The 26,452-nt window shown below is 38.0% G+C and overlaps 1 protein-coding gene across 1 annotated transcript in view; it reads right to left on the bottom strand.

Moving 5' to 3' along the window:
- Positions 1–26,452, bottom strand: part of man1a2 (mannosidase, alpha, class 1A, member 2) — a 103,723-nt gene that overhangs the window by 35,495 nt on the left and 41,776 nt on the right. The window contains exon 3 of the mRNA XM_015395745.1: positions 20,092–20,172. Coding sequence (XP_015251231.1) covers positions 20,092–20,172 — 81 coding nt within the window. The remainder of the gene's footprint in view (positions 1–20,091; positions 20,173–26,452) is intronic.

The following is a 26,452-nucleotide window of genomic DNA, read 5'->3' on the forward strand; positions in this document are numbered from 1 at the left end:
GCGAGTGAAGGCTATAGGCTGGATATATACGCTATAAAAATGGTAACAAATTATCACAGATATAAATTTACTTTATATTATTAACAAATAAGCAGCAAAAAATAAATAACAGTTCTATAACAATACCAATCTAATACTACTGTTGAATGAATTAACCGTACACCTTGCTATGTGAGTACAGGCATTATGCTTGACATAAACGTAAAAAAAAAACAAATTAAAACAGATAAATCATGAGTAGCTGTTGTGTGTGCTCTTAGTGATGATGTAATCATCGTTGCAATCATAAAAATTAAAGTGACTATATCGCTGTAACTGCATTGCTGTGTAAGCTATCAACAAAAAAGAGAAATTACTGGATTTAAATGCTGAATCGGCATCATTCACCCGATATCTGATCCAGATAATTAGTTAATATGGGAAACATCTTCTCACACTAAATCAACTTTTCTTCATTATTTCCACGTTTATAGGTGCTAATTGGCTTAGCTGCAGTAGGCTACTTCCTGGTTCACCCCCACATACATGCGCTAAATAATCCCTTAATTTTTATTGTAAATATACATTAATGCCTTTCTTTGCCAACAAATTAAGCGACAAGAAAGAATTAAACACTAAAATAAGTCATTCCCCAGCAGGACTCTGTAATCTTTCAGAAAGATTTTATATAATACCAGAGTGAGCCACTGGCATATAGTATATATCTTTTTTTAAAGTCAAATAATGTGATTATATACCTTTAACGCTGTGCTTACTTCTCTAAAAGGTTCAAACGTTCAGAGAGATAGTGTCACCGTATACATGTGCTGACTCCTGATGTGTGCTCATCTTCTTCATCATCATAAAACCCTTCATCTTTCCATGACCTCCTGCTTGGCTGCATCAAAGCCCTTAAAGTTTTATTGGCAGCGCTGCTGCTGGTACCATCAAGCAAAAACGACGTTCCAGCGAGCCATCGGATTCGTCTGCCAGCCGCCTTCACAGATAAAACTGGATGGTTTATGATAATCTTCCTCCTGAGGTGATTTCCTCCAGACTCGGGCAGGAAAACAACAAGAGGCCATCAGGGAAATGCAATAAACAAGGGAATGGAAGCGTAAAACAGGTATAGAGGGATTTGTTTAATTAGTGTCAGTGTATTCTCTTCATCTTGTTTACAATATGGGGGATTACAGTTAAAAACAGGATGGTGGTATATTTTCCTCCTATTGTTGGTACTTTTTATGTAACTTTAAGACTAAGCAAGTTGGCTTTTAACTGAATTAAGAAAATCAAACAACAAGGAGCAAGAAGATCCTTAGGATCAGATGTTTATTTTCTGTCAAATAATATATTCTGGTCTTCTAACAAATTATTAAGCAGAAATAATGAAAAAGCCTTGAGGCTGGGAGGAGAGTCGCACATCCTCATTCTGCAATCCTTATAATAGATGAATGTTATTCACGCTGAAGATCTGTTCTACCCCAACATTAACAACCCAGTCGTGAAATGTAACACAGCTACACCGTCAACAAAAACAAAAACGCTGTAGTCCTCTTTCTCCTTGACACGTCTAATCACTGCAGCAGAATCCCCTGAAGGTGTTTGTCCTGTTGACATCATATTTACCGCGGCGTGGAGACCAGATCGGGACATTAGGAGTCGGGAGATAAAAACCTTTGGGGAGGACAAGCCCAGGCAGGTCTTTGTCATTTCCTAACTTGCTCCAATCACTCTCTCCCCTCCGGGCCTGACAGTTTGACTGTCCGGCCTTTTTAAATGCATTACCGCGCTCCTAAAAATCGATCACTCTGGGATGTATTCGGAGGCACACACAGACGCATATAGATTTTAAACACACAAGCAGGAAATGGGAGAAGACTGGGCAACAATTCTTATTGGATCACAAATAAAGTACTTTAAAACAATCTGCTTAATTTGTTCTCACAGATAAAGATAAAAAGTGCTGTATTTGTTGCAGTTTTAAAACCAATTTATTATCATCAATCCTTTTTCGATTCATTATGTGAAAAGCATATTCAGTCCCACTGTAGGTTTCAAAGCACAGAAAACAGGATTTGACTAGGTATTATCTGTAATTCTAGTCCACTCAGATGCAGCGACGTGCTTCAGATAATCGTCCTGCTGCATAAAGCAAATGGGCTGAAGCTTGATGAGTGAATTCTATTTTTTTTATGGTTTTTCTATAAAGTCATTATCATTCTTTAAAGGTACATAATTACATTATTTGACATTTTTTATAATCCAGTAAGTCACTCTGGTTGCACACAAAGATCTTCTGATAGATAACCACGTCCTGATGGTGCATTGTTAGTTTTATGCTTTGTTGTTGCTTAATTTGTTAGTAAATAAAGTTGTTTGTGTATATATAGATATATACGTTCAGTTGTGGCTGTAGAGTTGATGGACGGGAGAAAACGTCTCGGTCTCTATAGTCTAAAGGGCAAATGGCATTAGAGATAGGTTGATTGATTGATTGATTGATTCTAACCGTGACGGTGTGTCCCAGTTAGAGTTTGTTATAAAAGGGGATTTTTTCGTTCTCTTTGATGATTTATTAGGAGGCTCTTAGGATTGCTATAGATCGGTTTACTTAAAAGTACAATGGAGGATTTTCGCACATTTTTTAAAAAGACCCGCCCTCTCCACTTTAAAAAAATGCACAACCCCATACCCGCTCCTGAGAAGGAACACCTATTAAACACGTGTGAGAACGTAGGACATATTTCTCCTTGTGTATGCTCTTTAAAAGTTGCTGGTCTCATAGCTCATACAAGCTTACTTTCCAAAAGAAGTACCAACGGTAAGTGAAAATAAGGAGGAGCACGTAGAACGGCCTTACGTTCTACATACTCTTAGAATTGCTATAGATTTGTTTATTTAAAGGTACAGTGGAGGATTTTCGCACATTTTTTTAAAAGACCCGCACTCTCCACTTAAAAAAAATTAACAAGCACAACCCTGTACTCGCTCCTTAGAGGGAACATCTATTAAACTCGTGTAAGAGCGTGCAGGAGCCTATTTCTCCTCATGCAGGCTCTGTTTAAATGTTGCTATTCCCATAGTTTACTGTGCCCAAAAAGCCTTGAATCTCTCCATCACTATACAGAGCGGGGAATTTATAGTGGACTTTATAGTGAACTCAGTTCACTGACCGTTCCAACAGGTGATCCCTGCTTTTTGGGTCCATTGGTCACGTAACTCCTCCTCCACTATCGGGTAGCGATAGCGGGCCGTTATGAGAGCAAATCCCATAATGCTTTGAGGAAAGCTCTCCATGCAAAGCATTCTGGGATATATTGGCCTTTCTTTTCTCTTCATACACTTCGTAGACGCTTTATCTCATATGACCCCCGGCCATTTTCAAAGAACTGCGGTGAGAAAGGTGAGCTTTAACGACTGTCTGAAACTGTAGCTCACCACAGATATACATACGCCTGAAGGTGTGCATGCACAGAAAAAAATAGCTAACGGGATGAGCATGTAGGACAGCCTTACATAAACATATCACCAGAATGATTGACAACTAGGAGCACCACTTATTTTGACGATCCACCCGGAAAAAGAACATCCTCCACTCTACCTTTAATAAATAATAATAACAATAATAAATTAGAATATATTACTGCTTTAGAGTGAGGCATTGCAGAATTTGTTTCTTTAATAGTTCCCATTACCCGTGTATAAAACAGAGGGGGAAGATGACCAGTCAGATGCACATCGGCTCTCTAGACTGCAGAAAATGTTAACTTAAATTCTTGATGATCACATGTACTGTTGTTTCATTTGGTGCCGTTTTGCTTACTCAAAGTCTGTGTTGATCCGTTTTCATCCCGGCTGAAAAAGCTTCATTCATTAATCAGTATTTTACAGAAAGAGCTTTGATTCATTAAAATTCAACGTTTACACCACAAGAACTGATGTTGGATGAGCTACACTGCTGTTCTTCAAATGTTACAAAGATGTTGAGAAAAGTCTGATGACGGAATAGGAAACCAAATGTACATCCTCATTAGCGATTATTCATTTTGTTTAGGATTCTATTCATTCTTTACGTCTCTTCCTTTAAGCTTGACTTGACTCTGAATTTCTTTAAACTGCGATAGGCGGAGCGCCCCACTGTGATTTCTCTGAATCATTTTTACCCTGTAATAACCAAGCTGCTCATCCTTACCAGCCTTACGTAGGGCGACTAACACGGTCTCTGGGGTAAACAGTGGGCCACCGCTGACATGTAATGAAGCCTCCTAAAAGGATTATAGGGTAAACTGTGAAATGGGCAGAATATGCGCCTGCTTGGTGGGAAGGGCCCCGGGGGCCAAGCAGTCGAGACAGGATTAAGTCACTGCGTGTTTGATCAGCGTGTGTCATTTTTCAGACTTTGTTCTGCCACTTCACCATCAGCCGATCCATTTACTCATCGTCTTACATCCATTGGCTCAGCATCGAAGCCATGATGGTAACTCAGACGCTGTCATTGTATTAGATCCAAGCGGAATTCATTTGTCCATGTCACAACATATGAAAGTAGCAGACTAGACATTTAATTAATATCAAGAATTAGAAGAAATGGTCTGAAAACGAGACATGACTAATAAATAACTTTAACCTCAGTCACGATTCCTCATCTACTAAACGCGCGGTTCTTTGTGCTCTATGGTGAAATAATCCTCTCTTTGTTGTTACATAGTTTGTCTAAGGTAAAATTCAACATATATAAGTATTTCTAATCAACTTTAATGACCTTTTATATGCTTTTTGACACATTGTTGTTCTGCAGATGTTTGATAGTCAGTCTACTTTCAGGCATTCTTTGTTTTGAAACCAAGAACAAAAACAGTCATTATTGTTCTTTTTGAACCAAATAAAGAAATGATTAAAAATCTTAACCTAATATCTCTATTTCTGCACTAAATTTTTTTATTTTTCTTTATTGGATGAATAGCATTCACCTTCAATCACAATAATTTTTCTGTTTTTAAACAAGTGGCCTGACCTGAAACTTCTCGCTGCCTTGCTTGTAGCATGTAGAGAGATAATTTTGTTTGTTTTGTAACTGAGACGCTTTAAGCAATTTACATTTAAAAGGAGAAACTGCATTGTCTTATTTTAAGTGTATTTTAAAATCTAAATATTTTATTTTAAGAGTTAAATAAATCTCATTCCATTGGCCAATCATCTTATTAACCAACTCAAATTAAAGGTAAACACACTTAATTTAAGAAATGTTTACTTATTTCTGGATTGTTTTTGCAGCGTAGGTTTATGTGTATACTAGAGCCAGGACATGAATGTGTTAACTTTGATAAAAAGATTTAAATGTGTTCATAAATAACGCAATTAATCACATTTTTTTAGATTTTTACCTACGTTCAAACCTTAAGCAGCAAGAGCAGCAAAAACGCGCGTGCTGCTTCATTTTTTATGCTTTTACAAGTATAGTTCGGATGCGCAGATGAAGCATCTTTGCTGCTCTGGCTGTGCGGTGGAAAAAAAGGGTCTGATGCACATTGGGTGGAGCTACCCTATCCTTTCTTTGCCTGTAAGGATGGCAGCTATATTTGCTGTGATCAGTGGGTAAAAAGTAGCTTTAATATGTTTTTAAGTGAGAAAGTCCAGCTGAAAACTTAATTCGTGCAGTCAGTTCATCCAGATTACCATCCTGTCTTCAAATATTTCTGTTGGAGCCGCTCAGACCTCCACATACCAGTGGTGATTCAGTAGGAATCCCATTCAACAGCAGCCTATGGCCTGGTCGTTTCTTAGCGGTTTGCCGCAGAGTCTGGAAGGCGGTTTTCATGTACCCAATTTAAACTGCAGGCACCAGGATAATAAAAGTGAGCATGTTTTGCCCGCAGATTTCGGCCTTTTAAGTTAATTAAGGCGTTCATAAACTTGGTTGATGTGGCGCATTGAGCAGCAAAAGTTCAATTTTTCCAACTCCAGCAGCAGCTGCGTTTGCAGCGCGTCAGATACTCAGAAGGTGAGCATGCTCCTGCTGCTTAAAATGCGCTGCGGGTTTATCTGTTTTGCTGCGCCTTGACGCGCGTCAACCATTGACTTTGCATGTGAACTAGCTGCTCCTGCTGCCTTTGCAGCTTTAGGTGTGAACGTAGCATTAAGCGGGAAAATTGGTATAATCTGTTTTTTTGAACACCTTTAACTGTGACGCATTCGAACATTGGTCCACTGGCAGTATTCAAGCTCAAAAACCATCTCAGTTCAACTCATGCTGCGTGAAAATGAAAGAACCCTGATAAAACGGATTCAAACATGGGTTCTTTGTCTTAGTAAATGGCTTAACGAGGAAGAAATAGCCTCAGATTGTTTTGTAAAGGAAGCTACACATCCATTTCCTTTCCTTGTTGACCAAAATATCTTGCTTTAATCTATTGCTTGTGCTCTCTTCCTTTCCTTCTCCCTATATTTTCCAGCTGGTCATCTCCACTTATCTCCCCCATCCATCCTCATCCATCATTGCATTCATTTATTTATTTCTATTTCATAAATTTAACCTGACTGGAATTTAGCAGTCTGATTTCCCCTCACATGTGTGGTAAGTCATTTGTTAGCAGAATGTAAAACCCAAATGAAATTAAGATTTATCTCCTTTTTGTTAGAGCCTCTTTGCTGCCTGATTCTTTGTCTGATGGCTGGCACAGCAGCAGCAGTTTGTGAGAAAGCCATGGTAGCCATATAAGAGAAGGAAAAAAGATTTTGCAAAGCAGGCTTGACAGCTGCAGCGACATTAAGAGGGCTGGCCTCATTATGCGCTCCTCTCTTACCAAGAAAAAAGAAAACAGTTCAAGTTTGGAGTCAGTAAAGACTAGAGATCAACCAAGAAGATTTTTTAGGTAAATGTTGATTATTTTGACTAGTCAGTTAGTCTAACTGACATAAACATATTGGTTTAACACTTAAACTCACATCTTCTAATAAATAAAATATTAACAAATACCATTTTTAAAAGCATTTAAAAACCAAGAATACATTTTTGGATCAATATTTCCTGTCATTAGCCTGGAAATGATGTATTTATATTATGGAATAATTAATATCCTATAGTATCCCATAGTAGGGTGACCAAACGTCCTCCTTAGCCAGGACATGTTTAGTTTTTTACATTCCGTCGTTTTTACAAAACAAAACAGACAATAAATGTATTTTCTTCTAAATCGATGCAGTTTCTTTTATCATTAAAAAAACAAATTAATTTTTTTGCTTATCTGGAGCAACCAGAGAGCGGAGAGATAGGATGCTTCTTTTAATACTGCCTGGAAAGGAGAATCTAAATTAAAAGTATCTCCATACTGGTTAATATCCTGCTGAATGTTTTTATTAAAATGGAAAACAACAAAAAGCAAAACAAAAGCAAATGCTGCCAGAACCGTAAGCGAATCTAATGGCGGAGCTCTGGAAGATAAGCAGTTCTAAAGGAGTGATTGAGATCTGATGATGAATATGTAAATGAAGGAGGGATCATAAGAGCAAACCTTGAACAAATATTCCAAACTTCTGAAACTGGTGTCCAAACAAGCATGAGGGGCTCCTGCAGCCATTCCCAGCCTCCATCCTTAAACCAGTCACCTGATTTCTCATTAAAAGCTCTTCTAGAAATGCCCCACATTTGCATGCACCTCGCCATCCTGCGCAGGTATCGCCTTCCATAAGATGAATGTCACCACATTCACCTTGTTTGGACAACCTTAAAATGGCTCAGCGTAGAAAACTGTTACAGATGTGCTACGACAGCACATTGGTAATCATAGAGAAGCTCCATCTCCCTGCAGGATCTGTCTGCCCTCCTGCTGATCAGCAGCGGTCTGGATGCAGTAGGGAGGAGACTGAAGGCCTGAATTTTAGGTTTACACTTTCAGCAAGGGGGAGGGTGGGGGGGTCTGATGCTCCCCCCCAGTGAGATCAAACAGCATGATGCTCGATCCAGAACAGGCTGGATTAGAGCTACGAGGCAGGCGGAGAGGAACAGCTGCACAGTTTGGAAGTTAAATCATCTGAGGAGAGCAAATACAGGAAAAGAACAGGAGGGAATAATAGAGAACCTTTAATAGAACCTCAGGTATATGTTTTTGGAACCATGGGAAATAAAAAGAGCAAATATTACTTCAAGTTGAAAAACTTTTGTTCTCATAACTTCCAAGTTGCCTTCAGTTTGTCGTCCAACGAGCCTCACATTAACGTCTTCAGTCAACCTTTGGTCTTCAGAGACTCTTCCTCCATAATATGTTCTTTCACTATATTTACCCCCTTTGGAAGAAAAACTTATTCAAAAAAGGTTTTGAGATTAAGTTTGACATTTTCCCTTACATATTTATTAGGGGTGGAACGGTTCGCAAAATCCACGGTTCGGTTCACGGTTTTAGGTTCGGTTCGGTATATGTTGATTGTTAGGAAAATCTATTATGTCTTGTAGACAACATGTTTTGCACAATGCTTGCACACTGTTGCACTTTTATTCACAACTTTCTTTCCGCCGTCATCGTAGGTCACTCTAAATGCAAAGCGCTCCCATACAGCAGACCTATAAAGTGCTGCTGGTGCGTCTTCCAACTCCTGTTCTTTCCCACTCGCCATACCCACACAATTCTCCACAACAACTGATTTTTTCCAGCTGCTTCGCTTCTTCTTCTTCTTGTTTACTGCTGGTGGTTGGCTTTGGTCGCAGTACCGCCACCTTCTGCTCTGGAGTGTACACGCTTCACCTATGAGAAAAAGGAGCAGCGCATGAACCGAACGAAACACACGCGAATCGAACCGAGACAGTCGAACCGAATGGTTCGGACGGTTTTCATAAACCGTTCCATAGCTTATATATAAGCTTTTAACAGATCACATTCAATTCACTCCCTTTATAGTGAGGAACAAAGACGTGTCTCTATTGGTCGATGTGCTCGTGTTTGAGAGCGAGCATTTGTATTGGGCTAGCAGTGATCTGTAAAGGACCTGAAAAACCCAATTTGAATAAGATATACTATCTGTAAAAAAAAAAAAATTGAAAGAATAAAAGACGATATTTTTTTTAAATAGAGTTGGGGGGGGGGGGACCTACAAAAACAGGAAAGTTACTTAAAAAAACTTTTGATTAAGACTTCTTCCAAAGTTTCATTTCTGGATTACACTACTTTGAGATTCCAACTACTAAACCTAATCTTTGCTTGCAAAAATAACAGAACAGTGTTCTCTCCATACTAATTTTTTTTATAAATTATTAATTAGCAAAAACTGATCTACAAATATGTAAAGTATCCTAAAATTAAGTGTATCCCTCCCTCCTAATTTGAGCAGCTTTATAAAATTATCTGCCAGTGGAATAAGTTGGTAGGATATGAAGTACTAAAATTAGGACAATGGGGTTGTTTTTTCTTCTTTATTCTAAATATAAATGATGTGGTATCAACCATCTTCAATTGAGCTGTCTGTTGGAGCAGTGGTTAATCTGTAGCTGAGAGAAAGCGGCTGAATCAGCTGATCAGGAAGGCCAGCTCCGTGATTGGATGCCCTCTGGACTCAGTGCAGAAGGTGGGAAACAAAATCCTAACTAAATTAACATCTCTGTTGCATAATGTCTCCCACTCCATGCATGAAGCTGTTACAGAACTGGAGGTTCCTTCAGTGACAGACTGCTGCACCCTAAATGCACCAGGGAGCGTTATCACAGATCCTTCCTCCCAGCAGCTGGTAGACTCTATAAACACCACTGTTCCCAACAACCTCAATAAGTTGCTACATTCAGGCTGATTTTTATCATGCACAGCTTCTGTCTTAGTCACTTAAATAACATGCTGCTCTCATTTTGCACATCTGATGTTGCTGCTGTTTTTTTATTTATTTATTTTTTTTATTGTCATTACACTGTCACAAGTACAAAGCAACAAAATGAACTCTGCATTTAACCCATCGCCTTGGGGAGCAGTGGGCTGCCATCGTGGGACGCCCAGGGAGCAGTGTGGAGTTAAGGGTCTTGCTCAGTGACCCAGAGTGGCAGTCAGTGAGAGTGGGGTTTGAAAGCAGAACGAGCAATGCCCTAACCACTAGGCCACATTCCCCTGTTTCCCCATAACCACTACTGCTGTATCTTGATTATTTATTCTTGCGGTGCACAGTATTTATATCAGTTCAAACACTGTACAGTACAGTACTTTATTACTTATTTTTTAACTGCCACTTATTCTGTTATCTTTTTACACTTTTTTTGGTCGAAATTTGTGTGACCACTTTGGCTGTAATGCTTTTGCTGCTGTAACACCACAATTTCCCCATCGGGGGACAATAAAGGGATTTTTTATTCCATTCTAAAGTATTTTCCATCAGCAAATTATCTGACTTGCCTGCTCAAAACAAGGGAAAATTAACTTATTTCAAGATTTTCTGTTTTATTTTTTAGTTATCTTAGTGTTGGATGATTTTTTCATATTTTAGGGACACACCTTCATAAATTCAGGACTTAGATATCAAACTCACAGCCATCTTTGATCAACCTCTGAAAGAAACATAAAGAGGTATTTTGACTATTTGGTTTGGTTGATAGGTAGATGAATGGACAGAAGCAAGTAAAGCAATAGATAAAAATGAGAGAGTGGGTCAATGTTTGATGGATTAGAAGGATCTACCCATAGGCCCATAGTCCATACATCTCTGCACATCTGTAAACCTGTATGAATATGGATCGTCTTTTTATCTCCATCCGCAGCAGAATGCCACAACAATCTGGTGGCCGCTCTCCTTTGATTTACTGCAATTCCAAGTCTCACTTTCTGAAGCCTTTTCCACATAAACACTCTAAAACCTGAATGAGGAGAGAGTCTGCCAGCAGTTTAAATGCTAATGCAGCTCAACCGTTTTCTGGGCTCAAGGAGAAAATGTCAGGGTGTGAGAACAAGAGATAGATTCGTGCGAACCTGTCATTTAGTGATTAAACACCAAAAGGGACAAAGAAAAGCATCTTGTTCAGAGATTTAATTTTGATCACAGTCCTCCTGCACAACTGTCAGGAAAAAAGGTGATAGAAATCCTGTTTTTTGGAGATATGTTCTGACCTCAGGTACAAAATCCAGATGTGTTCAGGAGACATGCGTCCTGTAGAGTCCAACCATTTCTCCTAACAACAGTACTCTCTACAGATCGTCAATTAAAGCATTAACAGGACGTCAGAAGGCCTTTCTGTGGGTGGCCTCCTCCTAAAGAAACAAGGCCTTCACATTAGCTCAGCTGTTGCAGATCGGGTGCCTGATGCAATGCAGCTCAGCTCAAGAATCTATATTTTATCCTATAGTTATGCATCATTTTGTGGGACTTTAAAAAGCTTTTTTTTTTCTTTCTGCAGAATGCATTTGAGCTTCTAGCTAATGCATGCTGAGAAATGGGAAGGAGCTGGACCCCGTTCAGTTCCTGAGAAGTGACCCAATAGTAGCACCAAACCCAAGATCTATGAGCTACTAATCACCAGGATTCAAAAGTTGGCCATATGAACTGCATAAGAGCTTTAGGGAGGAATATTTTCTACAGAGGAATGCCAGCTTCCTATTCAAGCTGCTGGCTTGGTGTTAGATGTCCTAACTCGTGTTACACAAAGACCTGCAGTACCTGATCCATTCACTGAACTGGAACAGGAAGCTATTTACCAGGAGCTGAAAACCAAACTAAGATATTATTCAGTGGAAACATTTCTATAGACTAAAAATTCAGATGTTTGATCATAATAATGATTTAGGCATTAGGGGAGAAAAAAAAGTTGAATCTCAAAAGCCTGAGAACATCATCACAACAAAGAAGTACAGGAGATTAAGGATCAAAGCATAATTAGAGCAGATTTATGCAGAAACATCATCGGATCAGGAGGGAAAGCAATCTCTGAGCCTGACTCCCTTAGATCCTAGAAGAGAAACGGGCAAAAATCCCCCAAAAAACACGATTGGAACACCTGTGGAATATAGCTCAACTTAATTTAATTACAGAGTACTTTCTACGTATTAGCAGAGATCTGCGCAAGGAAGCGTGGTGTGTTCCCTTTTGGAGCAGTTTTTTTTTGTTTTTTTCTTTTTCTAAAGGAATATCTCTTCTTAAAATCTGCTTTAACAAAAATTCAATTTTTCATAAAACTGACAGAAATCAACTAAATATGAAGCTGTCAAAGGAGAAGAAATCTATGCTCCATGCAAACTGCATTATGAAGGCAGGTAGGTGCAGAGCTCCTGCCAGGTGAAAATGAAGGAAGATGGTGGGGATAGAAACAGCGGTGGAGACTTCAGAGGGAGAGAAAATCAAAACTAAAGGAGAGTGAGAAAAAATAAAAGCTAGAGGCAGACAGAGGAGTAAACACAATCCATCAGCGCTGCTCTGCAATCTCTCCCAGACCCGATCCACTTCCCCCTGAATACTGATCTCCAGCTCTTCCTCTCTACGTGATTCTGCCATTGCTGCTGCATCTATATTTCTTTCGCCGCAGCCCTTCGGTCTTTCATCACTTTCTCTCCTGCTTGCCCCTTATTTCGTCTTTTTTTTTTCCTCCGGGGACTTCACGTCGGTTCTCCTCTGTTTTAAACAACGGGCCATCTCACCAGAGGAGATTCTGTTCGCCTGCTGACGCCAGCACAGCCATCACTTAGGCGTTTTTACTGCGACTGCTGGCAGCTTTCTAAAATTTCGTAGAGCCGAGTCAAACCTGTAAAATATCCGTCACGTTTAATGAGCGGACGCAGATAAAAGTTGGTACAGAGAGGACGGAGTGCAGATGGTGGCTGAAGGAGGAAAGAGGAGCCTGTGTGGGAGAAACATCCAAACTAAGTGAGCCAAGAAGCTTCTCCAGCACACAGAGCCAAAGCCAGTGCAGCCATTTCCAACATGTCTGTCTCTTTTTAATAGACTCTTTAGGATCCAGAGTTATACTTTTAGACATTCTGTCATGTCACAACCACACACCTAAATCTTTACAGGGATTTTAAGTGACAGAAAAACTAAGTAGGTTAACATGAGTCACAGGAGAAAAATGAGAGTTGGTGTTTTTAAAAGGAAACATGAATGAAAGCCATTAGCAATCCCATTCAGTCTACAACAAACAGTGTGATCTGATCACACACTGGAAAAATGAACTAGAAATAAGTAAAAATATCTAAAATTAAGTGTATTTACCCTCAATTTGAGACAGTAAATGAGATGATTTGCCAAAGGAATGAATAATTTTACTCTTAAAATAATATATTTGCATAAAATGCACTTCAAATAAGACAATGCAATTGTGTTTTCTTATTTTAAATACAAATTGTCTTGTTCCATTGTCAAAATGTCTTTTACCTTCTCAATTCAAGAATAAATGCACTTATTTTAAGAAAAAATGACCTATCTAGATTTAGATTTTTTCCAGTGCAATGTCTGTCAGACAATTTTTTTAATGCTTTGTCTTGTCTATTTTTTTTTATAAACATTTTTATAGAGCAGATAGAACAAATTTGTAAAGTTTATTAAGTTGGTTAAAATGTTGGTGTTTCCATTGAGCTCTTTTAATACAATAAATTCAAAATGTGCATAAAAACATTGATGGAAACTCAGGACCAGTGTTTGGAGAGACGGCTTAACAAATAAACTGTGTTGGTAACCGAGTTAGTTTTTCATTGAAAAAGTTATTCAACTAAATATTTTTCACATATTGGTGACGCTGTTAGATTGATTGCAACCTAACGGCAAGTTACTGCAACTTAATCAAAGTGGCTTTTTATAAGCGAACTCTCTCCTCTGCAGGGAGCTTTTTTACTGCAGGGAGCTGAGATAAAGCCATGCATGATGCTGATTGGCTGAGGAGCTGTGATGTAGGCGGGTGTTCAGCTCAACCAACACAGATTGAGAGGAGAAACAACGGCACAGAACCAAAACCTGAATATTGCTGTCATTTCCTGATTATGTGCAGAAACAAAGACCTAATTTACATTGTTAGAAACTTCTCTAATCTAAAGGAGATTTTCATTACCTCATCGCTAACTCAAAGCTGCCTGACCTCATCAACATATATTTATTTAGCGTTATACTGAATTCACCTGGATGGTTTCAACTAGGTGATATTGATCATTCAGTTATTCTGGTATCCATGTTGCTACAGATATGGCGCTGTGTCGAACAGCAAAAGGACTCCACAGCGCCATCTGTCAGAGTAGCGGTGCAGAGGTAGCCCATTTTTCCTGATTGTTTTAGGTAAAAATGTTTTGCTTTAAAAAAAATCGAAACTAGAAACTAAAAGACCGACATTGAATCAATCAGCCAAAACTCACGATATATTGCCAAAACCTTTTTTTTTTCACACCCCTAGTATTAAGCCCCCCGCCCCAGAAAAAAAACAACAAAAAAAACAGAAAAACTGCTAACAAACTCAGCTTATTTCTGAAATACTGTGACTCTAAATATTGACCGTTTTCTAAATTCAGAATGTTTTCTACATTTGTTAATTTGCATGAAATCATTATTTTTCACCCTCATCTCTTGTTTTATTGCCAGTTGAACGCCGTCAGTTTGCGTAAAAATATACACTTCTAAAAACATTGCAACACATTTGTCCAACCATGAACACCAAAACAGTACAGATTAGTGTTCAATGTCCTTAAATAATTAATTATTAAATTAATTAATTAACACTTTATTTTTCAGAATTGAACCTTAATATCTATTTAAAGTTCAGATTATAGCAAAGTTAAATACTTCAACATTTTAGATCATAAAAATTAAGTGTATAGTTACTTTAACTACAGTGCCAACTAGTAACTGGAAAAGTAGCTGAGTGCTAGCTTAATTATATTTTGAAGATGTAACTAGTGACTGTAGCTAGTTAATAAAGTCACAGCATTGCTGATGATCTGTTTTGTCTTTGTACATTAAATGATTACCACTCAGGCCCTTTTAGTGCCACCTTAATTGCCTCCCTGTCTGAAAATCCTGACCTAAAGAATCTTCCAATGGGTTTTTTCCTCCAGGTCTTTGTTTTGAGCCAGTCTGTGGTTAGATGGAAAAAAAAACAAAATACAATTGCGAACTTAAAATGTAAAAATCTGGTTATTTGTTAACAATTAAAAATGATGCACTACTTTGCTTTGTTTTAATCACCAACTAAGTGTTAGAATACTTGTATATAAATGTATCTGTGTAGCGTTATAATGCAAAAAGCTGTGTGCTATGTGCATGTGATTATAGCCACCTTTTATAAAGCATACTGTAATTTGTGGACTTGCTTTTGGGGAGGTTGTGGTTGATTTACGAGCAGCAACCTGCTGAACATTGGTGAATAGTTTCAACGGCTTAAATTTTGACTTAACCCTGAGATTTAGAGGGCATGTGTATTGAGACTGCAAGCCTGAATTCCTTATGTTATATGTTTCCCTTAGTGCAGTCTAAGCTGTTGTATCTAGAGAACCCCTGACCTCAATAAATTGCGAGGAGGACGCAGAGACCGCCAGAGTGAGGTGGAGACCTGTACTGTGCGGTCCCTTCCTACTCTCCTCGCGAGTAAAACTAAACTAATTGTCTCTGTGCCTTTTTCTTTCCCTGTATGTATGTATGATGTTTTATGTGCTTAGACCTGACATAAAACTATAACAGGCTTCATAAGAACACTTCCTGTAAAGAAGCATCTATACCAAAGGTTATGGACCACCAGACCAGGATCCGGACCCAACCGGATTTTAAAAATTTATAAATTAATGTATGTAAACGTCACTTGTGCAGCTTCTCCGGTTTGCTGGTGCTAGCACCAGGCTAGCACCAGGCTACGGTAAAGCACCAGGCTGAATGTGATACAAATTAGCCAATTTTAGACACAGCAAGCAAACCTGTAGCAAGTCGGGCGATTGGAAAGGAGAAGAAGATGAGAAAAAGAGAGCAGAGAAAGTCTAGACTAATGTAAGAACCGCGGTGAACTGGTGAAATAGCGTGCTCAAAGAAAAGGCGTCCTCAAAAATGACCCTGCACATTCTGAGTATGTTTGACTCAACCTGCTGCTGTGAAGCAGGATTCTCCACCATGAACATAATCAAAAATAAATATCAATCAAGGCTTGATATGTGCTCTAGAATGGCTTTGTCTCCATTCAAACCCAGGTTTAAAGCCTTGCAGGGCAGCATAAAGCCCACTGCAAACATTAAGACAGAAAAAAAGAAAAAAAAAAGGTCAGTTCAGGTTTATTTAAAAAGTGAGTCTCGAAATTGTCTATATACCAAACGGAATGATTGTTCTTATCTACTTCAAAAACAATTTAGACTTAAAAATGGAAAAAACTTTCTATGTTTTATACTTTACATTTAAAATTTCAATGTATAACACGGATGCATAAACACCTGCATTTTATCTCAGTGTTAAATTCTGTTTAAAGTAACGGATTATAATACAAAATGTCTCCGGACCTTTACTGGTTGATGATTTTCTCTAGTCGGACTCCATAGATTTGTAATTGATTACCCCTGATCTTTTCCTTTCAGTAACACGTCATGGCGGTTGGTCAGAAGTAAATGATCGTACGCTATCAGATATTTCATCATTTTTTATTGAAGTCCTACTCAGCCTGATCCGGCAGTGTGTGACCGGCCTGAGTCGGTACGCTCTCCAGGGAAAGGTGCGTTTCCAAGGACGTGTTGCCAGGGATGCTGAGAGTGGTGCTTGGCAGATTATTATTACCTCTGAGGACACGAGCCTGGCACCAGGCGGACCGCTCTAACAAGGTCAGTCTGCACAGGCTCATGTGTGAAGAACTGCAGGAGGCGGGAAGCTTTCAGGTTGCTGACTGAGCCAGAAGCCAGAGCAAGAAGGGCACATTTGGCCTTAATTGTTCTGGTAAACATTTGCTGATGGGTTTGTTAACCATTCATGGAGAATCACAACAACTCCCTGGATGTTGGAGAACTGCACCGCTGTGGGTTGAATGCCCCAGTGGGGAGGGTTAAGTGCTTTGCTCAAGGACGTGTCCAGATAGAGTAAGGAATCAGTCCCTCAGGCCTCTGCTTAGACATTCATCATGGTCATTCTCTCATATTTTATTAGAAACAATCACCTCCAAACATCCTCCACCCTCCCCTCTGCTCCCTCCATCACTGTCTCCACCTCCCACGACTCGTATCCCTCAGCCGTCCCTGCTTTCCCACCACCCACAGCTGCTGTTATTACTGCAGCGAGCCGTGATGAATGTTCGGGGGAAGTGGGCGGAGCTGAACGAGGCGGAGGGATACAGCAGATTTCTGCTTTTCAGTTCACAAAACCTTTTTTTTTATGATAGTGAGTGATTGGCCATTTGACTCCTTAGAGGGAATAGAACAGTTTTTTCTTTCACTGTCCTGAAGAAAAACACAGGAGGATTTTTACATGGTGAATTTCATCTAATCAGTTCAGATTTTTCAAACAAGGAGATGTTTCTCTTCTGGGAAAATTAGCAGCAAACTCCTATGGTATAAATATGGACGATACAGTAAATATAAAAGACAGTGAACAAAATATTTAGTTTAGAGTGAGCAGATTTATCTTTATTAACCACTGAATGATGTTATTCCTCCATAACATCAATCTCTCTCTGGCAGAGCAAATATGGCTTTTAATTAGGAATGCTAGTTATGCATTAATGAATTCATCTTAAAGGTATCGAGGGGAATATTCGCAAATGTTTAAAAGACCCACCCTCTCCACTTAAAAAAAAAATACACATGCACCACCCTGTACCTGCTCCCGAGAGGAAAAGGCCATTAATCGAGCGTGCTCATAGCTCACACAAGCTTATTGTGTCCGAATGTCCGCTCTAAACCTTAAATCCCTCAATCATTATATAGAGCGAGGAATTTATAGCAAACGCACTTGACCGTTCGGACAGAGGATCAATACTTTTTGCCCCCCGTTGGTCACATAACTCGTCCTCCACCGTGCGGTGCCTGCACCATGTTTGTTATTAGTCAGCACTGTAGGTTAGCTACAGCAAATCCCGCAGCTCACCACAGATATACGCCTGAAAGTGCCCATTCGCAAAAAAAGGTAGCCAACGGGACGAGCACATAGGAAGGCCTTACATAAACATATCACCAGAATGATTGACCATTGGGAGGGCCACTTATTTAAATGATCCACCTGGAAATAAAAGATCGTCCTCTATACCTTTAAGTTAAAGTATCACTTCGTTCAACTAAAAATGTAAGTTTCCTCTTGTATCATAATATCTGTCTTTAACATGAGGGGCTAAATAATGTTTTAGAATATGCAGAGTTAAAAATTAACCCTAATATAATTATATTTTAAATTTATTATGTTCCAGCAGAATTAGATACTGACTAAATAAACAAAACATGTTTGATCAAACTTATCTATAAGATATAAAAAAACAGGAACCTATTAGTTCACTAATAATCCATTAGGTTATTAAGCTAACACTACTGTTTAAACAGTAGCTTTAGGGATGCAGTTTGATCCATGTTTGCTTTGAAACTCATTCTAACCTTTATTTGCTCCCCAGCAGTAAAACTTATTGCGCCAACAGCAAACTGAGAGCTTATAGAGGAACACAGTGGCACAAAATAGATAAGAACCACAATAAAATAATCGCACGGCTGAATCAAAGGTAACTACTGTGCCACCAAACAGGAAAGGGAAACTTTCAGGTTAGTTATATTTTTCTAAATAGAGAATAATGTTTTCCTCAATTTTTTGTTTTGCGTTCTTAAAGCAAGTTAAATATTTGTTATGCTATAAATAATCTTTTTTTTTATCCTTAACATGATAAAAGGCAGAGGCTTCAAAAACCTAAATGATTCGATCAAAATAGAATGAGGCTGTTTTAACATTAATATTGTCAAAAAAGTCATTAGTATTTTTAAAGATTTTCTTGCCAATATTGGTCTTTTAGCAAGAGAAGGTCAAAGGTCAAGCCGCACCCATGACGGCTGCATCAGGTCAGTATGATCTGGTTTGAAAGTTTGAGCAAACCTCAAAGAGTGGATTTTATTTCCCTAAACACCAAAGTACTGAGAACAAAGGAGCACTTTTAGGGTGTAAAAACAGAAACACCCACATTTAGCACATTATTACTGTAGTGTTTACTTTAAACCCTTTATTTCCTACAATTATTCTTTTAAAATCAAATGGAAGGTGAAAAAAAGCTTTATTTCTGATGTTTTAAGCATTTACTCCATGTGCTTTCATTTAAAAATGATTCAAAAGAACTCATATTAATTAACAACATAAAAAAAATAGATATATTGGATTATTTTCAGATCTTTAAATTAAATTTGACAAGTATATGAAACAAAACAACAAATCTCAGCTGTTTAAAACTGCTCTACATGCACGCTGATTTTTCCTCATAAATCATACGTCATGACGGTACGGAACAAAGCGTTCACTATACAACGAACCAAAAACAATTATGAATGAAAAGCTAACACGCCATCATCCTTAGGAAACAGAAGTTATTGAGTTTTGCGGGCTTTACAATATTTGCTTTCTTAAATTGAGTCACGTCATCAACCATTTATCTCCTGAGTGGTAAAACAGAATCAGAGTCTCTAGAAGTTCCTGAAATCATGACTGTAAAATCCGATACTGCACAACCAGCTTCTCTAAGGCTCTAAGCTCTGGGAATCATCATCATCTCACATCAAGACTGAATTTGATTTTAAAATGTTCTCTTCCTGGTTTAAAAACCGAAGGAAATCAGCACAAAATCGCACTGAGCCTGGTTCTGCTGGAGGTTTCTTATTACTAATGTTAATAAGAACATTAGTAATCTTAGCTCATGTTAAACATGAGCTTAAATCAGCTCATGTTTAAATACTGGAAATATGTACGATATGCATGTTTCAAAATTTGATATATTTTAATTTGAAGCAGTGTAGTATGTGAATTTTATTTAGCATAAAAGCTCAACCAGGGTCAGGAGTGGAAAATGATCATTAACTTTATATGCAGCACATCAGTGACATGCTTTGTTCTGGTTTGTTTGCATGATTCCTCTCGAAGAAAGCTCAAAATAAGTGTATATATTTCCAAAAGTTAATAATATCCAATACCTAACAAAATACGTTCAATAAATTACTTTAAAAGTAGTTTTTATAAAGGGTAAACACTTACTTCCTGTCCAGATAGGTAATAGGCTGCCAGGAGGCCCCCAATGAACCGGATGTTGACCTCAAACACTGACACCTCGGCATTCTGGGAGAAAAAAAGGAAACAGCAATCAAAAACTTGGTGATTCAAATATTCAGACTTTGGACAAAACTGATGGTAGTTTTGTTTCTTCACAAACCAATGTTTTTATAATATGGATCTAATTCAGAAACTTTTATGTTATCTTAATCAACATCCAGCAAATACAGAATCTTTTCCATTTTTAAAAATCACATAGCAATGAATAAATAAAAAGAAAAACCCAACTTATTCCATTTTAATTATGCAGGAAAATTCATTAATGAGTATAATTTTCAGCGCAGTGGAATAAACTCTAACAAAAAGGTACAAATAAAGATGTAGCAATAGCATCAAACAATTCCCCGAAAATACATTAACAACCATTGAAAGAGATGGAAAACCTTGTTAAACATCAACAATGGTAATTAAATCCATCTTAATGTGGGTAAAACGTCCCGTAGTCGTGCTGGGAAAGAAAAACAACAATAGCACAAAAATACATCACAATTATTTGTGCTATCATTGTTTTTATCAAACAAGGTAATAAAATGACCCTCAGCACTGAGTCTTTGTGTCTATAAATAGACACACATAATCATAAGATGCTACAGTACGGTTACTGTTGTTCAGTAAAAGTATGTTTTAAGATCATTTGAGGTGAGAATATTATGCCTTAAAGTGTCTCTATATGGCCAATTTACTGATTTAATGCGTAATAAATAAATAAAAATGTCCTAAGTTAAGAGGACCACGACAACCAGTTGACCTCCGAGGCTAACAGCAGACAGGGCTAACAGCAGCCGGTCTGCAGCAGCCCTCTCTCTGCATAGCCGTACGTGAAGGACCGCTGGCTCTGTTGGCAAGTTTTTTGTTTTGTTTGGTAAAATGTTCATTTGATTTGTGTTTATCTGAATGTGTTCATTATTATTCCCCCACTAAATGAAAAAAGTTAGAATTTATTATTATCTAGAGACTATTGATAACAGGAGGGGAAATGAAGCTCCAAACGAGCTGAGCGTTATGCTGCGTGTTCCGTTCTCCCCGAGTCCAGACTTTCCTGTGTTCTTCTCTAGAACATACTTGGCGAGGATACGAGTCCGTACTCGCATTCTTGTGAATTGAGAAACGGACTAGTATTAGAAATGGATCTTCATCTTCATTTTACAGGCCATATGGTACGCCTTGTTATAATGTATATTTTTATTTTTATACCACAAATAGTGAAAGGAATTATAGAAAAATGTATGGACTGTTCGCACTTCTATAGAAATAGTTTTTCAAAGCAATAGCAAAAAATACTGCCGCTTTGTAAAAAAAAAAAAATAATAATAATAAAATAAATAAAAAAATTAATAAAAAATTAAATAAATAAAGCCAAAATTTTATAACTTTCAACCAATTCAACGGTTGAATAAACTAAACAGTTGGATTAAAAACAAATATATGTGTCTCTGTGCTAATAATTATATATTCAATACCTGAATTTTTGAATTGGAAAGGTGGTTTATTTTGTCTATATATGTATATATGATTTGCCTTTAAAATTTAGATTAATTCTAAATAATCATAGACCCTATAACTAACTTGGTTAAAAATGTTAATTGTTTCCCACAGCTATTTATAAAATCTAAAAATACAGGAATCTTTTAGGTTACTGACCTATAAACAGATCAAGATGTGAACAAATTATGATTTCCAATGTACCAGTAAAACTATCATTAACAGACAGGGTATGTCGCTCCGATATGCTGCCAACTTGTTTCAATGGACGCCAACTGTGATACGTCTCTTTTTTAGCAGAATCCAGCATTTAGTAAACGGACAGACTTTGTGTTGCTAGCAGCAGATTTGAACCATTGGTTAAAGGGGCCTTTTAAGGCGATAATCTAGGTTTATATTTATATTCACATGCAGAACTATATCAAGGCAATTCTGCGTCCTTGTCATTATTAAACAGTTTTTTGAGCTTCTGAATCCCAACTTCAACTGATATAAACTGACTGGATGTCATGTTACAGACAGGAGCTCTACTTTACGTGACTGAAATCTATCATCTCTGCTAATCCTGCAGCTTTCTGTTGTGGTCTGGGATGCAAGGTTCTTTGAGAGTAACCTTAATATCAATGTACACAATGTCAAGAGCATTGATTGCTTGCAGCACTAGGAAAGACATCATTCGAATACCAGGGATTCTCCCTCTGCCTGTTGAAATTAGTGTCATAGACTCCGACCGTCCTTGAGGTCTACACCAGATACAGAAAATATTTAAGAAGGTTAAGCTTCAGCTTAGTGTGACTGCAGTGTCAAATTGACTGAAAAGAAAATAAACGAATCAGAATATTATTACAATATGCCAATACAGCATTGCAGTTGCATGTTTTATATTATCATGGGGGCCTAGATTAAATACATTTACTAAGCTGCACTATTTGTGCATCTCAATGTATAAAACAAAGAAAAGTTAGGGTCAGATTTGTTGGCATACTGTAGTGTAACCTTACACCCCGGCCGCCCGACGATGGCAGCCCACTGCTCCCCGAGGGGATGGGTTAAATGCAGAGGTCAATTTCTCCAATGTGAGATCAATAAATTATTCAATTCAATTATTTTATTTATTTTTTTTTTATGAGTTTCACCTATAGTCTCAATTAGCTCAGTTTGAAGGAAATGCAGTTTCAACCTATTGCTTTAGAAATCTGTGCTATTCTGTAATGCTGCTTTAAAACTGATCAGTGTCACTTTCTGTTCCCTAATCATTGGTTTCTTGGGCTTTTTGCTCACCGAGCCCGACATAAATTCAAAGGCTCAGATGTGCGTCTTTCTTTTTCCCCCAACGATCTTCACAGATAGACATTGCTTCTGCTGTTAAAACACTTTACAATAAAACACTCCATCCAAAGAGGGAGATTTCCTTGTTAAGCCCAATCCCAATTTCAGTCAGAATAATTTCCTTATCAGTGGTTCTTGTATGGATATCTGTCCTTTGAACCACTTGCCTCTATTCTCATGATCCAGGAGCCGTTTGAGGCAGGGCTGATTGTGGCTTTTGTCTGGAAAAGACCGGAATCACTACTAAAACAAAGGAGACCTTTTGCCTTTGATGCTCTATGAAGAAATACCCAATTACAAAAGAGAGAGGAATTAACTGTATTTGAAAGTACCCACAGTAGTAACTGAAGCTATCATTACATTTCTGTCAATCCAAATGTAATCATTTAGCAATACTTTTACTCGTGAGTTGTAAAGAAAGAAAAAAGTAGGAAGAAAAGTTACAAAAATATTAAGACTGCATTCAGCATGTTAGGCCTTGGATAAAAGTTCATAAGTCCAAATCGTGTTATAAGGTCTGACTTCTGCCAAAAGTGCACAAGTAAACATTAGAAAGAGCGGTTTTATTTAAAATCATCAACTATTCTCAACATGCATTTTGAATTTTCATGATTGCAGAATTAGTTAAAGACCGCAGTATGTGAAATACCTAGGTTCATGCTTGATCTCTTCTCTGTTGGTTTGATTTTTAGGAGACGCTAGATCGTTTCAATTCAGTTTATTTATGTAGCACCAATTCATAATACATGTCACCTCAAGGTACTTTACAATTCACCAGATCATCCAGTCAAATTGATTCAAAGTTTTCTATCCAAAGAAAACCAGTTTATTGGATCATCTCATTGACTGGAAGGCAATCCCTCACACCAGTGTGTCCTTCTTAGTGTGATCCTATCTAATCGTATGTGGAACCTTTTCTGTGTTAAACTTATTCGCTTTGAGGGTGGATTAGGTAAACTGCCTGTGATTGGCTACTTTTCAGGAAATCAAACAACTGAATAACTGTTTTCTTCCTAGTTGCAGTTAGTGACGTTAGCAAAGCATCTTCAGGGTAATCGCTGTCCTCTTAAAGAATAAAGTTGGTTAAACAAAAACATTATTGAATAACCTGCAGATTGAGAGCAAATAGTTTAACACAGTCATGAATGTTTTCTGACGGCAGCGACGTTATGTTCTAAAATGATCAATATTAAACTCGGAACTTTGTACGAGCTAAGCTAACGATAGCTTAACTGTTTATATTGAGGAAAGTGAAGCTTGAATTAATTCTTGTTTATAGCTGAACACAGAAATTTATGTTTACTAAGGCTGAACGATTTTGCCAAAAATCAAAACTGCGATCAATTTCAACCAAAATGCAACTGTGATTTTTGGGATTCCCCACCACACTAAGCACAAATATGTAAAAGTTTCACTTAAGGGATTCGGTTTTTCATGACCTTGTTGTAGGACTTTACTGTAAACTTTGTGTGAAAAAATTCCTGCAACTGTCTCTTCCCTCCTGTGCAGTGGCAGAACAATTTTAAGCATAGCACCGTCACCTAAAAGGCTGGAGAGAGAACTTTACATACCTTATTTATCTTAGTCTTATTAAAGGTATAGAGGACAATCTTTTATTTCCGGGTGGATCATCTAAATAACTGGTCCTCCTAATTGTCAGTCATTCTGGTGAAATGTTTACATAAGGCCGTCCTACGTGCTCGTCCCGTTAGCTACATTTTTCTTTGCATGTGCACTTTCAGGCGTATGTCTGTTGTGAGCTACGGTTTTAGACAGTCATTGAAGCTCTTCTTCTCACCACAGTTCTTTGAAACTGTAAGAGAAAAAGTGTCTATGAAGTGTATGAGAAGACGAGGGATATATCTGCCTCAGAAGACTCTCTCTCAATCCACTGCATCGGCCGATCAAACTCTTCGGCCTTAGGCAGGGGATTAGAGGGATTGTTAGGAGAGTCTATATATCCCAGAATGCTTTGCGCTGAGAGCTCTCTTCGCAAAACACTATGGGATTTGCTATTACACCGGCCTGGTGTCGCTATCTGAAAGTGGCGACTGATAAAAATGGTGCAGGCACCGCGCAGTGGAGGAGGAGGAATTATGTGACCAACAATTCAAAAAGTAGTGATCATCTGTCCGAACGGTCAGTTAACTGAGTTAGCTCTAAAGTCCACTATATATTCCCTGCTGCATGTGAACACATTAAGGTGTTTGATCTAGGAGAACAGCATATTTTAAACGTGCACAAGAAGAAATGGGTTCATGCATGCTCTTGCATGCGCAAGAGCAGGGCAGGTTTTTTTTTTTTTTTTAAATCCTCCGCAGTACCTTTAAATGTAAAGGGACTAAAATTGAGTACCTCTGCGATTTGATAATTACGTTTTACTAAATTACTCATTGCAAATGCAATAAATGCCCAGCTCTAATGTTTACAGTCAGTTTGCAGCCACTGTTAAGTATTTTTCCTGTTATGTAGAGCATCGTGTTTATCAAGTTGTCCATTAATGACATAGATCGCTAATTAATATGACGCAGGAAAACCAGACCTAAAAAAAAAAATAAAAAAAAAACGCAGGACAGAATGTCGCTTTTTTTTAGCTGTGTCTTGTTTGAACATGGAGAGTAGTTTAGGTGCATCTGTATTTAAAAAAAAAAAATAACATGCTGATTAAGTTTTTATTGTGTGTGTCCTTCAGCTAGCATTCCGATTTCAAAAACGCGTTCATCAGGGACCTTAACCCCCTCTAGAATCCTACACAGCATTTTTTTATTTACATGATGAAATTGAAATGAGCCCAGCTCTTCCTGTCCTGCATCATTAAATGGATCTCTAGTTGGGTAAAATCACATGCAAACTATGAAATGTTCAGCACAAACTTCTGAAACATATCTGCTAAAAGGCAGAAAATGTGATGACCGCTTTGTGTTGGTGGGTGTTTACACGGCGGTCTGCTCAACACACATCTGTTTCTGTAGTCATGTTGTTCATAATCCAAGCCTAGTCTGTCCTTTCTTTTGACATGGTAACATTAATTGGAGGGCTCATTCCCCGCCTATCAGACTGACTGAACATGCTAAGTTATGACAGCAGAGCGGTTGGCTGCTCTTACAAGGAGTCAGAGCAGATGTGAACAACATTTACAGAATGTATTGACTGAACTTTAGTTTATTTATGGGTTTCTTTTAACTCTATTTTAAATAATCTAGGTTAGATGGAAACTATGGGAGCTGTAGCAGTTTTATTGTGAGTTTTCACAAGGCATTTCTACCATGTTACCAATCACATCCTTGAAATTAGGATGTGATAGAAATGTCAAATTAGGGTTTGAAATTAACAATGGCATAATGCAAATAAATTTTTCATTTGGCTAGTTAGTGCCTGAGCACCATTTGCCACAAAGCGAGTAAATGTTTGGACCAAAGTTGCACTTCAGTCGCAGCTGCTGCAATGCATGCTGGGATTGCTGTCTATCTCAAGA

The sequence above is a fragment of the Cyprinodon variegatus genome, unplaced genomic scaffold (assembly GCF_000732505.1).
Source record: "Cyprinodon variegatus isolate N-32 unplaced genomic scaffold, C_variegatus-1.0 Scaffold757, whole genome shotgun sequence".
NCBI classification, from domain to species: Eukaryota; Metazoa; Chordata; class Actinopteri; order Cyprinodontiformes; family Cyprinodontidae; genus Cyprinodon; species Cyprinodon variegatus.